At 68.5% G+C, this 14,186-nt stretch overlaps 1 protein-coding gene across 1 annotated transcript; it reads right to left on the bottom strand.

The window, feature by feature from the left end:
• Positions 1-200: 200 nt before the first annotated feature.
• Positions 201-10,184, bottom strand: LOC144930056 (actin-like protein 6B). The gene is given in 17 exon segments (XM_078851087.1): positions 201-1,309; positions 1,311-1,355; positions 1,743-1,829; positions 3,474-3,542; positions 3,544-3,570; positions 3,821-3,901; positions 4,480-4,512; positions 4,514-4,595; positions 4,802-4,863; positions 5,182-5,271; positions 5,466-5,572; positions 5,931-6,025; positions 6,386-6,483; positions 7,803-7,903; positions 8,518-8,683; positions 8,809-8,885; positions 9,928-10,184. Coding segments are annotated over 17 exon segments (1,281 nt in total). The 5' UTR covers positions 9,953-10,184; the 3' UTR covers positions 201-1,273.
• Positions 10,185-14,186: the final 4,002 nt, after the last annotated feature.

Raw genomic sequence — 14,186 nt, 5'->3', positions numbered from 1 at the left:
GTGGGTTAGAGCAGGGGGGCTGGGAGCCAGGACTCCTGGGTTCTCTCCACAGCACTGGGAGTGGAGTGGGGGCTGGCGGGTTAGAACAGGGGGGCTGGGAGCCAGGACTCCTGGGTTCTCTCCACAGCACTGGGAGGGATTGGGGTCTGGGAGCCCGGACGCTTGGGTTCCTTTCCCAGCATTATGAAGACACTGGACGGTTTTCTCCTTTTCGGACGTTTATTGCGGGCCGTTGTCTAGACGCCACGTTCGCACCCATGAAAATGAACCAAGCCAATTAACGAAGCACGTAACGAGCTCGCGATGGGCACCGGGGGGGGGAGGGGGGGGACATGGCACAGCGAATGGGGGCCTGTGACTCGGGGAGGGGGGGAGCAGGGAAAGAATTGGGGGGGGACTCTGTTCTCCCTCTGACCCACAGGGGGCGCCGCCTGTCATGGGCCACCCCAGAGTCTGAACTCAAGCCCCTCTGCCACTAACAGCCCCCCCCCGCCCCACACCCACCCCATCCCTGTGCTTTCCTTTAGCCCCTGCATATAAGGGAGTTAGAAAAGGGGGGGGGGGAGCCCGGACTCCTGGGTTCTTTCCCCGGCTCTGGGAGGGGAGTGGGGGGCTGGTGGGTTAGAGCAGGGGGGGCTGGGGGCCAGGACTCCTGGGTTCTTTCCCCGGCTCTGGGAGGGGAGTGGGGGCTGGTGGGTTAGAGCAGGGGGGCTGGGATCCAGGACTCCTGGGTTCTTTCCCCGGCTCTGGGAGGGGAGTGGGGGCTGGTGGGTTAGAGCAGGGGGGGCTGGGGGCCAGGACTCCTGGGTTCTCTCCCTGGCTCTGGGAGGGGAGTGGGGGCTGGTGGGTTAGAGCAGGGGGGCTGGGAGCCAGGACTCCTGGGTTCTTTCCCCGGCTCGGGGAGGGGAGTGGGGGCTGGTGGGTTAGAGCAGGGGGGCTGGGATCCAGGACTCCTGGGTTCTTTCCCCGGCTCTGGGAGGGGGAGCGGGGGCTGGTGGGTTAGAGCAGGGGGGCTGGGATCCAGGACTCCTGGGTTCTTTCCCCGGCTCAGGGAGGGGAGCGGAGGGGGTAATGATGAAAAAGACATGGGATTAGGACGAGGGGGGGGGGGGCTTGGACCCTCCCCCAGCTTCCCGCAGCCAAAGGTCTTGTGACCATAATGGTGAGAGCTTGGGGACTGGAAGGAGAAGGGTGGGGTGGGGTGGGGGAGGGGACCCTGGGGGGCAGGTGCCCGCGGGAACCGCAGCCCCACCGCCAGGGGGCGCCGGCTGCATCAGGGGCATTTCCGCTCCACGCACTGCTTCCCGCCCCTCCTCGTACTCCTGCTTGGAGATCCACATCTGCTGGAAGGTGCCCTGGGGGAGAAAGAGACCAGGATAGAACCCAGGCGTCCGGGCTCCCAGCCCCCACCCCCTGCTCTGACCCACCAGCCCCCGCTCCCCTCCCAGAGCCGGGGAGAGAACCCAGGTGTCCTGGCTCCCAGCCCCCACCCCCTGCTCTGACCCACCAGCCCCCGCTCCCCTCCCAGAGCCGGGGAGAGAACCCAGGCGTCCGGGCTCCCAGCCCCCACCCCCTGCTCTGACCCACCAGCCCCCCGCTCCCCTCCCAGAGCCGGGGAGAGAACCCAGGTGTCCTGGCTCCCAGCTCCCCCCCCCCCCGTTCTGACCCACCAGCCCCCCCCTGCCCTCCCAGAGCTGGGGAGAGAACCCAGGCGTCCTGCCCCCCCCCGCAGGGTCACTCACTAGCGAGGCGAGGATGGACCCCCCGATCCAGGGGCTGAATCTCCGCTCCATGGTGCTGTTGCTGGCGATGAGTTTGAGGCGCATGCTCTGGGGGGACAGAGGGGGGCAGTGGGGAGCGGCCCCCGTGGGACCGGCCAGCAGGGGGCAGCGTTGTGCACACCCCTCCCCCCACAACCCCTCCACACACTCCCCACAGACCCCCCAACAGCCCTTCCACACAGACACCCCACAGCCCCTCTACACCCCCGCACAGCCCCCCACAACCCCTCCGCACACACCCCCCACACCCCCACAAGCCCCCCCACAACCCCTCCACACACACACCCCCCCACACCCCCCACAGCCCCCCCACAACCCCTCCACACAGACACCCCACAGCCCCTCTACACCCCCGCACAGCCCCCCACAACCCCTCCACACACACCCCAACAGCCCCTCTACACCCCCCCCCACAGCCCCCCACAAACCCCTCCACACACCCCCCAACAGCCCCTCCGCACACCCCCCCCCCACAGACCCCCAACAGCCCCTCCGCACAGACACCCCACAGCCCCTCTACACCCCCCCCACAGCCCCCCACAACCCCTCCACACAGACACCCCACAGCCCCTCTACACCCCCCCACAGCCCCCCACAACCCCTCCACACAGACACCCCACAGCCCCTCTACACCCCCCCACAGCCCCCCACAACCCCTCCACACAGACACCCCACAGCCCCTCTACACCCCCCCACAGCCCCCCACAACCCCTCCACACAGACACCCCCACAACCCCTCCACACACCCCCCAACAGCCCCCTCCGCACACCCCCCCACAGCCCCCCCACAACCCCTCCGCACACACACACCCCACACCCCCACAGCCCCCCCACAACCCCTCCACACAGACACCCCACAGCCCCCCTGTGACGGAGCGGGACTGTTCTTAATGTTTCCTCTGAATAGTGTGGGGGTGCCTCAGTTTCCCCTAGGCAGTTCTTAAGTATCTAGGGGGTGGGGTAAGGGTGTATGATCATTGCAGAGCCCTAGAGGGCCGGTGTGTGCCTGGGTCTGGACACAGAGAATGGCCGACACCCTGTTTCCTGGCCACTGATGGCCTGGGCCCTTCCCCCCTGCAAGGTGAGAGCTGAAGGGTTGGAGAACAAAGGAATCCGGTGACCTCCTGGCCCGGGAAAGGGACAAAGCCCAGAGGAGGAGGGGCTGGAGGGAGTTTCAGTTTGGGGCTGGCTGGGACATGGAGTGAAGGGCAGACGGGGTTGTCTGGCTCACGGCCCCCCCAAAATGGACCCAGCTGAGGGGTCCCGGTCTCTGCACCTACAAGCTCTGTGTTAGACCATGTCCCTGTCGTCTAATAAACCTTCTGTGTTACTGGCTGGCTGAGGGTCCCGTCTGACTGCGGAGTTGGGGGGCAGGACCCTCTGGCTTCCCCAGGACCCTGCCTGGGCGGATTCGCTGGGGGAAGCGCACGGAGGGGCAGGGGGGCTGGAGGCTCCGGGGTCAGACCCAGGAAGGGGGAGCCGGGGGAGCTGTGTGTCCTGCAGACAGGCTGCCCCCCGAGAGGAGACTCCCCCCGGAGTCCTGCCTGGCTTCGCGGGGAGCAGGTCCAGAGCATCGCCCGGGGACCCCGGGACACCCCCACAACCCCTCCACACACACACAGACCACAACCCCAAGAATCCCCGTACACACACACAGAGCGGAGGGAGCATTGCCCACGGGCAGACACTCACGGGGGGCGTTTTCTGCGACAGCTCACGGTTCAGCCGGTCGGTGAATCCCTGCAGCAGGGTGTTGCCCCCCGGTCACAATGACGCTGCCGTAGAGACCCTGAGAATCACCGGGAGACGGTTAGTCCCGGGCCCCCCTCGTCCTTGGGCCCCCCTCGCCCCTGGTCCCCCCCTCCCCCCGGCGTCCCCCACCACGGGCCCATCTACCCCGGCGTCCTGCCTGCTGACCAGATCACCCCTCCCCACAGGCCCAGCCAAGGGGACTCCAGTTGCAGGGAGTCCCACAGGGCCCAAGGGCCCAGCCCCACACCCCAAGGGGTGGGGGGAAGAGCGAGGGGGAGGGCACGCACCGGCCTGATGTCGATATCACACATGCCGATGCTGGTGGTCACCACGTGCCCGACGCCCAGCATGGTGTTACCAGAGAGACCCTGGAGAAGGGGACAGAATTGGGGGAGGGGCAAGCATTAATGGGGGGCCCTTCTGCCCTGCCCCCGGACTCCCCCTTCCCCAAATATCACACCACCATCTCCTCCCAACCCCCAGCCTCACCCTGGACAAAGTGGGGAAACTGAGGCAGGGAACGATTAAAAAAAGACAGGGGTTCTGGGAATGGGGGCTGGTGGGTTAGAGCAGGGGGGCTGGGAGCCAGGACTCCTGGGTTCTCTCCTCGGCTCTGGAAAGGGAGTGGGGGCTGGGGGGGTCAGAGCAGGGGGGGCTGGGAGCCAGGACTCCTGGGTTCTCTCCCTGTCTCTGGCAGGGCAGTGGGCTGGTGGGTTAGAGCAGGGGGGGCTGGGAGCCAGGACTCCTGGGTTCTCTCCCCGGCTCCAGGAGGGGAGTGGGGGCTGGGGGGTCAGAGCGGGGGGGGGCTGGGACCAGGACTCCTGGGTTCTCTCCCCAGCTCTGGAAAGGGAGTGGGGGCTGGGGGGGTCGGAATGGGGGAGCTGGGAGCCAGGACTCCTGGGTTCCCTCCCGGCTCTGGCTGGGGTGGGGCTGGGGGGTGACCCACCTTGACGTTGGAGGGGTCGAAGAGCCCCTCGGGGGATGCGCAGCCGCTCAGCCCCATAGTCCGTGTTGTACCCGTTGGGCATCTCGTAGTGTACGGTGGGCATCTGGGCAGCCACCCTGCGGGAGGGGGGCAGAGGAGGGGCAGTGCCCCCCGCCACTTTCAGGGGGGAGGGGGCTTCCTCCCATGGCCCCACTCCAACAGACTCCCCCCACCCTGAGTGCCCAGCCCCCCTCCCTCTGGCAAAGCCTTGCCCCCCCCTCCTCCCACCACCGTGCCAGCAGCTTCCCCCCCCCAGTGCGCCCCCCCACCCCCCAGCACTCACTGCTCGTCATATGGGGAGTCAGAGACCTGTAGCACTGAGGCCTGAAAATCCTGGATCACCTCCTGGGGGGGGGGGAAGAGGATATGGGGGTCAGTGATTTGGGGAGAGAACCCAGGCGTCCTGGCTCCCAGCCCCCCCTGCTCTAACTCACCAGCCCCCACTCCCCTTCCAGAGCAGGGGAGAGAACCCAGGAGTCCTGGCTCCCAGCCCCCGCTGCTCTGACCCACCAGCCCCCACTCCCCTCCCAGAGCCGGGGAGAGAACCCAGGAGTCCTGGCTCCCAGCCCCCCCTGCTCTGACCCACCAGCCCCCACTCCCCTCCCAGAGCCGGGGAGAGAACCCAGGCGTCCGGCCCCCAGCCCCGCCCCCCCCCCAGCTCACATTGCAGGTGTAGTTGTGCCAGGACTTGGAGACCTGGGGCAGCTTCTCCTTCTTCTTCCAGTTGGGGGGGGCCCCCTCACGCACGGGGTCCTGGGGGGGCGGCAGAAAGATGGGGCAGGGGGGAGCCGTGAACCATTCCCCTCCCAGACCCCCTCCCTCCCCGCAATCCCCCCAGCCCCTCCCGCATCAACCCCCGCCTCCCCTCACCCCTCCCCCCCTCCTGCATTCCTGTTTTCCCCCCCAGCCCGCCACCCCCCCCCACAAGGGACCCCCCCCCTCCGCACCTTGGCAGCGATCATGTAGGGGGGCACGATCTCAATGTTCATCTCCTGGAAGAGCTCCCGGCACTGCATGGAGATGAAATCCCCGGCCAGCGGCGACTTCACAATCCCTGGAACACCCCCCAGAGCCGGGAATGAACCCAGGAGTCCTGGCTCCCAGCCCCCCCTGCTCTAACCCACCAGCCCCCACTGCCCTCCCAGAGCCGGGGAGAGAACCCAGGAGTCCTGGCTCCCAGCCCCCCCTGCTCTAACCCACCAGCCCCCACTCCCCTCTCAGAGCCGGGGAGAGAACCCAGGCGTCCTGGCTCCCAGCCCCCCCTGCTCTAACCCACCCGCCCCCACTGCCCTACCAGAGCCAGGGAGAGAACCCAGGCGTCCTGGCTCCCAGCGCCCCCCGACTCTAACCCACCAGCCCCCACTCCCCTCCCTGAGCCGGGCAGAGGACCCAGGCGTCCGGGCGGTGCCCACCTTGCTGCAGGATGTACCCGTCGTGCACGGGGATGGCTGTGGTGTGGGTGGCCCCGCTGTCCAGCACCAGCCCCGTGCTGCGCCCATTGGCAAAGCTGGCGGGGGGGGGTCAAGGGGGCAAGATGGTTCCTGGCTCTGTGGAACTCCCTGCCGCAGGAGCAGGGTGACCGCCTCGGAGCGGCTCTCTGCCCCCCTCCCCGCTGCCTGTGCCCTACACGGCCCGAGGTGCCCGCGGCCGGACCCAATGCCAGGATCCCCCCTTTTCCTCCCAGCCCCCCAAATCTTCCCTACAGCCCCCCAGTCCCTGCCCAGCTCCCCCCATCGCAGCCCCCGACATGTCCTCTCCAGCCTGCCAGCCCCATCCCAGCCCCCCAGATCCTTCCCAGCCCTCCCCCACATGTCCTTTCCACTTCTCCAGCCCCCCAGATCCCTGCCCCCGGCCCCCCCCAGGATACGCGGTGAGCACGGCGGTCTTGCAGAGGAAGAAGGCCGGGATGGCGTAATGCTCGAACATCAGCTCGGTCAGCTTCTCCCGCTTGGCCCGGGTGTTCCACTGCGGGGAGAGAGACCGGCGGTGGGGGCGCTGGGGGGCCAGGGCGGGATATCGGGGGGCAAGGGGGGGATGTAATGGCAGGGGGCAGGGGGGTGATGTGATGCTGGGGGGCGTGGGGTGGATCGGGGTGATGTCAGGGTGCAGGGGGGTGACATGATGTCCGGGGGCATGGGGTGGATGAGGGTGATGTCGGGGTGCAGGGGGGTGGATTGGGGTGATGTTGGGGTGCAGGGGGGTGATGTGATGTCAGGGGGTGCAGGGTGGATCGGGATGATGTCGGGGTGCGGGCAGTGACGTGATGTCGGGGTGCAAGGGAGTGGATCGGGGTGATGTCAGGGTGCAGGGGGTGACATGATGTCAGGGTGCAGGGGGATGGATCAGGGTGATGGGGTGCAGGGGGTGATGTGATGTCGGGGGCATGGGGTGGATTGGGGTGATGTCAGGGTGCAGGGGGATGGATCAGGGTGATGGGGTGCAGGGGGTGATGTGATGTCGGGGGCATGGGGTGGATCAGAGGTGATGGGGTGCAGGGGGTGACCTGATGGGGGACACGGGGTGGATCAGAGGTGATGTCGGGGTGCAGGGGGTGGATGGGGGGGTGATGTTGGGGGTGTGGGGGGTGACGTGATGTTGGGGTGCAAGGGAGTAGATCGGGGTGATGTCGGGGTGCAGGGGGATGGATCAGGTTGATGGGGTGCAGGGGGTGACGTAATGTTGGGGGCATGGGGTGGATCAGGGGGATGTCAGGGTGCAGGGGGGGTGACATGATGTTGGGGCATACGGGGTGGATCAGAGGTGATGGGGTGCAGGGGGTGACCTGATGGGGGACACGGGGTGGATCAGAGGTGATGTCGGGGTGCACGGGGTGACGTGAGGGGGCACAGGGGGTGGATCAGGGCTGATGTCCGGGTGCAGGGGGATGTCAGGGTGCAGGGGGCGGATCGGGGGGGATGTGACGACACAGGGGGGTGATGTGATGTCAGGGGCATGGGGTGCACCAGAGGTGATGTTGGGGTGCAGGGGGTGACGTGAGGGGGCACAGGGGGTGGATCAGGGCTGATGCCCGGGTGCAGGGGGATGTCAGGGTGCAGGGGGCGGATCGGGGGGGATGTGACGACACAGGGGGGTGATGTGATGTCAGGGGCATGGGGTGCACCAGAGGTGATGTTGGGGTGCAGGGGGTGACGTGACGGGGCACAGGGGGTGGATCAGGGCTGATGTCCGGGTGCAGGAGGATGTCGGGGCGCAGGGGGCGGATCGGGGGGATGTGACAGCACGGGGGGGGTGACGTGATATTGGGGGGCGTGTGGGGGACCTACCGGTGCCTCGGACATGAGCACGGGGTGCAGGCCGGGCTCCGACTTGACGTGTTTGCCATAGGTGTGGTCCAGGATGGCCTGGAAACAATCCCAGTCCTCGACTGGGGGGACAGCAGCGTGGGGGGGGGGGCGAGGGTACAACACGGGGAGGGGGAGGGAGAGATACGGGGGTGGGGCTCGGTTAAGGTGGCACCAACCTGCTTCCCTCCAGCTCCCCTGCACCACGTGGGGCCACCCGTGGGGGTGGGGAAGCCACTGGGGGGGGTGCCCATGGCAGGGGGTCCAGAAGCCATGGAGGGGCATGGCGGGGGGCAGGGTGGGGTCCTGTGGTGGGGGATCCTGTGGCAGGGAGGTAGCAGGGACCCGTGACGGGGGGGCCGTGGCACGGGGGTAGCGGGGGCCCGTGACGGGGGGCCGTGGCACGGGGGTAGCGGGGGCCCGTGACGGGGGGGGGCTGTGGCACGGGGGTAGTGGGGGGTCATGACGGGGGGCCGTGGCACAGGGGTAGCGGGGGTCTGTGGCAGGGGAGTAGCGGGGGCCCGTGGCGGGGGGTAGTGGGGGGTCGGGACGGGGGGCCCGTGGCGGGGGGGCAGCAGGGGCCCATGGCAGGGTGGGCCGTGGCAGCGGGGGTCGTGACGGGGTAGGCCGTGGCGGAGGGGCAGCGGGGGCCCGGGGCGGGGGGCCCGGGGCGGGGCCCCGGGGGCCAGACCCTCACTCATGCCGTTCTTCAGGGGCGACAGGACCTCGGTGTTCTCCCGCGGGACGTGCAGCGAGTTGGTGTCGATGTAATAAACCTTCCCCGGCTTCTTCTCCTTCTCCCCGTCCAGCTCCAGCGCCGCGTCCTCGGGGGCCAGCAGCCCCACCGTGGTGGGGAAATCCGCCTGCAACGGGGGCGGGGGGTGAGCCAGGGGGCCTGTCCCCTCTGGGGGGCCCCGGCTCCCACCCGGCCCCGGGGCAGGTTGAGGGGGCTTCCAGGGACCCCCACGTGGGGGGCCTCCGGACGTACCTTGGGGCAGTCTTCTCCGGCGTAGCCAGCTCGGACTGAGAACGAGCCGATGTCAAAGACGAGCGCCCCCACCTCATCTGGGACAGAGAGAGAGAAACACTCGGCACCCGCCACCGATGCGCCCAGCTCTGGGGGACCCCTCGCCCGGTGCCGAGATGCGCCCAGCTCTGGGGCGGGGCAGCGGGCGACCCAGGGACCCCTCGCCCGGCGCCGAGATGCGGCCACCTCTGGGGCGGGGCGGCCGGTGACCCAGGGACCCCTCGCCCGGCGCCGAGATGCGCCCAGCTCTGGGGGACCCCTCGCCCGGCGCCGAGATGCGGCCACCTCTGGGGCGGGGCGGCGGGTGACCCGGGGACCCCTCGCCCAGCGCCGAGATGCGCCCACCTCTGGGGCGGGGCGGCGGGTGACCCAGGGACCCCTCGTCCGGCGCCGAGATGCGGCCACCTCTGGGGCGGGGCGGCCGGTGACCCGGGGACCCCTCGTCCGGCGCCGAGATGCGGCCACCTCTGGGGCGGGGCGGCCGGTGACCCGGGGACCCCTCGCCCGGCGCCGAGATGCGCCCAGCTCTGGGGGACCCCTCGCCCGGCGCTGAGATGCGGCCACCTCTGGGGCGCGGCGGCCAGGGACCCGGGGACCCCTCGCCCGGCGCCGAGATGCGCCCAGCTCTGGGGCAGGGCGGCGGGTGACCCGGGGACCCCTCGTCCGGCGCCGAGATGCGGCCACCTCTGGGGCGGGGCGGCGGGTGACCCGGGGACCCCTCGTCCGGCGCCGAGATGCGGCCACCTCTGGGGCGGGGCGGCGGGTGACCCGGGGACCCCTCGCCCGGCACAGAGACGCGGCCACCTCTGGGGTGGGGCAGTGGGCGACCCGGGGACCCCTCGCCTGGCGCCGAGATGCGGCCACCTCTGGGGCGGGGCGGCCGGTGACCCGGGGACCCCTCGCCCGGCGCCGAGATGCGGCCACCTCTGGGGCGGGGCGGCTGCAAGTGTTCGATGACCCAGATCCAGCTGACCCCCCCAACCCCTCCCCCTGCAGCACGGCGCCCCCTGGGGGCTGCATGCTGCTGCTGTGATTTATGCCTGGAAATAAAGGGGGGGGACATTAAAGGGGGCCCCTTACCTCCTCCATAGACCCCCCCACTCATCCTGCCTCCGCTGCGCCCCCTGCCCCGTGCGGCTCCTGCGGGGGGAGGGTCCCGGGTGCCGGGGCGGAGGGGGTGTGGGGGGGGAGGGGCGATTCAGCACCCAGGCGGCGGGACAGCGACCGTGGATGGGGGGGGCCCGATCTGTAGAGAGGGGGTGAGGGGGAGCTTTCGTCCCCGCCAATCAGAGGCCTCACCCCCCTCCCCAAGCAGCCCCTGATTGGTCAATCGCAGAGACAATAAGTGACAATCTGGGGCTTTCTTAAAGGGGCAGGGATGGACGGCGGGCGGGAGGGGGGCGGGGAATTAGTGTCGGGGGAGGGATTTTTTTAGCGTGGGGGGTCGGGTCTCAGGTAACAATCTCCCCCTGCTATGGGTTTGCCCTTCCCCTCCCAGAGCCGGGGAGAGAACCCAGGCGTCCGGGCTCCCAGCCCCCCCTGCTCTAACCCACCAGCCCCCACTCCCCTCCCAGAGCCAGGGAAAGAACCCAGGAGTCCTGGCTCCCAGCCCCCCCTGCTCTAACCCACCAGCCCCCTCCTTCTATTTATTAAAATTATCTAAACATCCCTCCCCACACCCCCTCTATCCATCCCCCATCCCTCCCCACACCCCCTCTATCCATCCCCCATCCCACCCCCCACACCCCTCTATCCATCCCCCATCCCACCCCCCACACCCCTCTATCCATCCCCCATCCCTCCCCCCACACCCCTCTATCCATCCCCCATCCCACCCCCCACACCCCTCTATCCATCCCCCATCCCTCCCCCCACACCCCTCTATCCATCCCCCTCCATCCGCCCACACCCCCTCTATCCATCCCCCATCCCACCCCCCACACCCCCTCGATCCATCCCCCATCCCACCCCCACACCCCTCTATCCATCCCCCATCCCTCCCCCCACACCCCTCTATCCATCCCCCATCCCACTCCCCACACCCCCTCTATCCATCCCCCATCCCACCCCCCACACCCCTCTATCCATCCCCCATCCCACCCCCCACACCCCTCTATCCATCCCCCATCCCTCCCCCCACACCCCTCTATCCATCCCCCATCCCACCCCCCACACCCCTCTATCCATCCCCCATCCCTCCCCCCACACCCCTCTATCCATCCCCCATCCCTCCCCCCACACCCCTCTATCCATCCCCCATCCCACTCCCCACACCCCCTCTATCCATCCCCCATCCCACCCCCCACACCCCTCTATCCATCCCCCATCCCACTCCCCACACCCCCTCTATCCATCCCCCATCCCTCCCCCCACACCCCTCTATCCATCCCCCTCCATCCGCCCGTCCCGTCCCCCGTCTATGCGTTCCCCTCTGTCCGCCCACCCCACCCCCTCTATCTATCTCCCGAGCCCTTTATACCCCCCCCCCACTTTTCATACCTGTCTCCCTATTCAGTCCTACCTCCTCTCCCCCACTTCCATACCCTGGATTATTTCAAACCAGAAAAATCCTAAATTCCTCTAGACGGGGGGCAGATACCGAGCTGGTGGGTGTAGGAATTTAACAGTGGGAGCCAGGACTCCTGGGTTCTCTCCCTGGCTCTGGGAGGGGAGGGGAGTGGGGGCTGGTGGGTGAGAACAGGGGGGGCTGGGAGCCAGGACTCCTGGGTTCTCTCCCTGGCTCTGGGAGGGGAGGGGAGTGGGGGCTGGTGGGTGAGAGCTGGGGGGGGTTGGGAGCCAGGACTCCTGGGTTCTCTCCCTGGCTCTGGGAGGGGAGGGGAGTGGGGGCTGGTGGGTGAGAGCTGGGGGGGGTTGGGAGCCAGGACTCCTGGGTTCTCTCCCTGGCTCTGGGAGGGGAGGGGAGTGGGGGCTGGTGGGTGAGAGCAGGGGGGGCTGGGAGCCAGGACTCCTGGGTTCTCTCTAGATCTGTCCCTGTGGTTTGCACTGTCAGCGTCAGCCCCCCGGGGGGGGGGGGGTACGTGCGGGACAATTGACCAGGGACATGCCCCCCCACACACATTTGGTAGCAGCAGCAGCTGGCGGTGGATGGGCAGGGGAGGGGTCCCCCAATTCCCCACCCCCCCGCCATTGGCTGCGATCACCGCGCGGTCACCCAGCTGCACCGGGCTGCTGCTCCGGCTCCGTCCGCCCCCACCCCGCCCTGCCACCGCGCGGGGAGTAACGGGGGGGGCTACTCCCCCCAGCCAGCAGGAGCTGCTGCGACCCCCCCCCCCCAGGACCCCAGTGCGTGTGGGGGGGACTGCACCAGGTAACCCGCCCCTTCTCTTGCTGGGGAGATAGATGTGAGATGCGTGCTTGGATGGGGGGCGCGTGGGTGGAGTCGGGGGAGGGGCTGGGAGCCAGGACGCCTGGGTTCTCCCCCCAGTTCAGAGAGGGGAGCGGGGGCTGGGGGGTGAGAGCAGGGGGGGCTGGGAGCCAGGACTCCTGGGTTCTCTCCCTGGCCCTGGGATGTGGAAAGTTCCTTGGTGAAAAGGTGCCCAAGTGAGTGGCTGGGACGCGAGCATTTCAGGGACTTGGTATAGCCCAGCTCCCCCTGCCGTTTTCGATGGTGTAGTCGGAGCCCACGCACGCCCCCTTCGCCGTTGGTACAACCCACTTTCCGGGATGGTATCTCCCATCCATCCTTACCCTCCCCCGCTTTTTGGAGTTGGTCTCACCCTGCCCACCCCCGGAAGTGAATTGGTATCTCCCTTGTCTAGTTCCTTCCCTCCGCACCTCTGCAAGATGGTCTCTCCCTTCCCCCCAGGAAAAGAGATGTCTCCTATCCATAGTACCCCCCCGTCTGAGAGTACCCCCCCTGCCCTACCCGCTCAGAAAGCGACTTGGTATCTCCCACCCTTAGGTTTCCCCCGCACCACCCTGCTTCCCCAGAGAGTTGGTATCTGCCATTGTCTGCCTTCCCCCATTTGGGCATTGGTATCACCCTGCACCCCCAGGAATTGAGTTGGTTTCTCCTATTCCTAGCCATCCCCCCCCCCCGCTAAATGGTCTTCCCCCTCCTCCGGGGAAATTAGTTGGTATCTACCAAAGCAAGCCCCGCCCCTTATTGTTTCCCCCCCTTCCCAGAAAGTGACTTGGTATCTGCCATTGAAAGCCTCGCTCAACCCAAGGAATGAGTTGGTATCTCCCATGGCAAGCTCCACCCTATATGGTAGATGGTTGTCACCCTGTCCCCGGGAAGTGTGTTGGTATGTGCCATTGAGAGGCCCCGCCCATGTCACCCTCACCCCCGCAAGTGAGTTGGTATCTCCCATCGGAACCCTGGGTAGCTGGTCTCACTCGGCCTTGGAGGAAGTGACTTGGTATCGCCCATCGCAAGGTCCAGATGGTATCGTCCTAGCCCCCCAGGAAGTGAGGTGGTCCCGCCCACACAGTGATTCCCCCCGCATACGGGGCACTTGGTCTGTCCCGGGCTCTGGGCGCGGTCGCCGGCAGCCGCATCACCGGGGCGGGCAGGCGGCGAACGGGCGGGGGGGGCGGATCCCTCCGCCGCTGAGTCCCGGCCCGCGCAGCGAGACCAGGCCCGAGCGGATCCTTCCGCCCAGGGGAGCGGCCCGGAAACGAGTCCCCCGGCCCCGGAACGAGGCTGCGCCAGGTACGGGGGGGGGACCCCCCAGCCCAGCGGTGCCCCGCACTCCCGACCTGCAGCCCCTGCGAGCGCAGCTGGGGGGGGCTCGGACGCCTGGGTTCTCTGCCCGGCTTCCGGGGGGGGGGCTCGGACGCCTGGGTTCTCTGCCCGGATTCTGGGGGGGGGGCGGCCTCGGACGCCTGGGTTCTCTGCCCGGATTCTGGGGGGGGGGCGGCCTCGGACGCCTGGGTTCTCTGCCCGGATTCTGGGGGGGGGGGGCCTCGGACGCCTGGGTTCTCTGCCCGGATTCTGGGGGGGGGGGGCCTCGGACGCCTGGGTTCTCTGCCCGGATTCTGGGGGGGGGGGCCTCGGACGCCTGGGTTCTCTGCCCGGATTCTGGGGGGGGGGGGCGGCCTCGGACGCCTGGGTTCTCTGCCCGGATTCTGGGGAGGGGGGGGGCGGCCTCGGACGCCTGGGTTCTCTGCCCGGATTCTGGGGAGGGGGGGGCGGCCTGGGACGCCTGGGTTCTCTGCCCGGATTCTGGGGAAGGGGGGGGCGGCCTCGGACGCCTGGGTTCTCTGCCCGGATTCTGGGGAAGGCGGGGGCGGCCTCGGACGCCTGGGTTCTCTGCCCGGATTCTGGGGAAGGGGGGGGGCGGCCTGGGACGCCTGGGTTCTCTGTCCGGATTCTG

This window comes from Lepidochelys kempii, unplaced genomic scaffold, assembly GCF_965140285.1.
Source record: "Lepidochelys kempii isolate rLepKem1 unplaced genomic scaffold, rLepKem1.hap1 scaffold_385, whole genome shotgun sequence".
In the NCBI taxonomy this organism is placed as follows: domain Eukaryota; kingdom Metazoa; phylum Chordata; order Testudines; family Cheloniidae; genus Lepidochelys; species Lepidochelys kempii.
The sequence above is the reverse complement of the archived record's forward strand: the minus strand, read 5'-3'. Positions and strand labels throughout refer to the sequence as shown.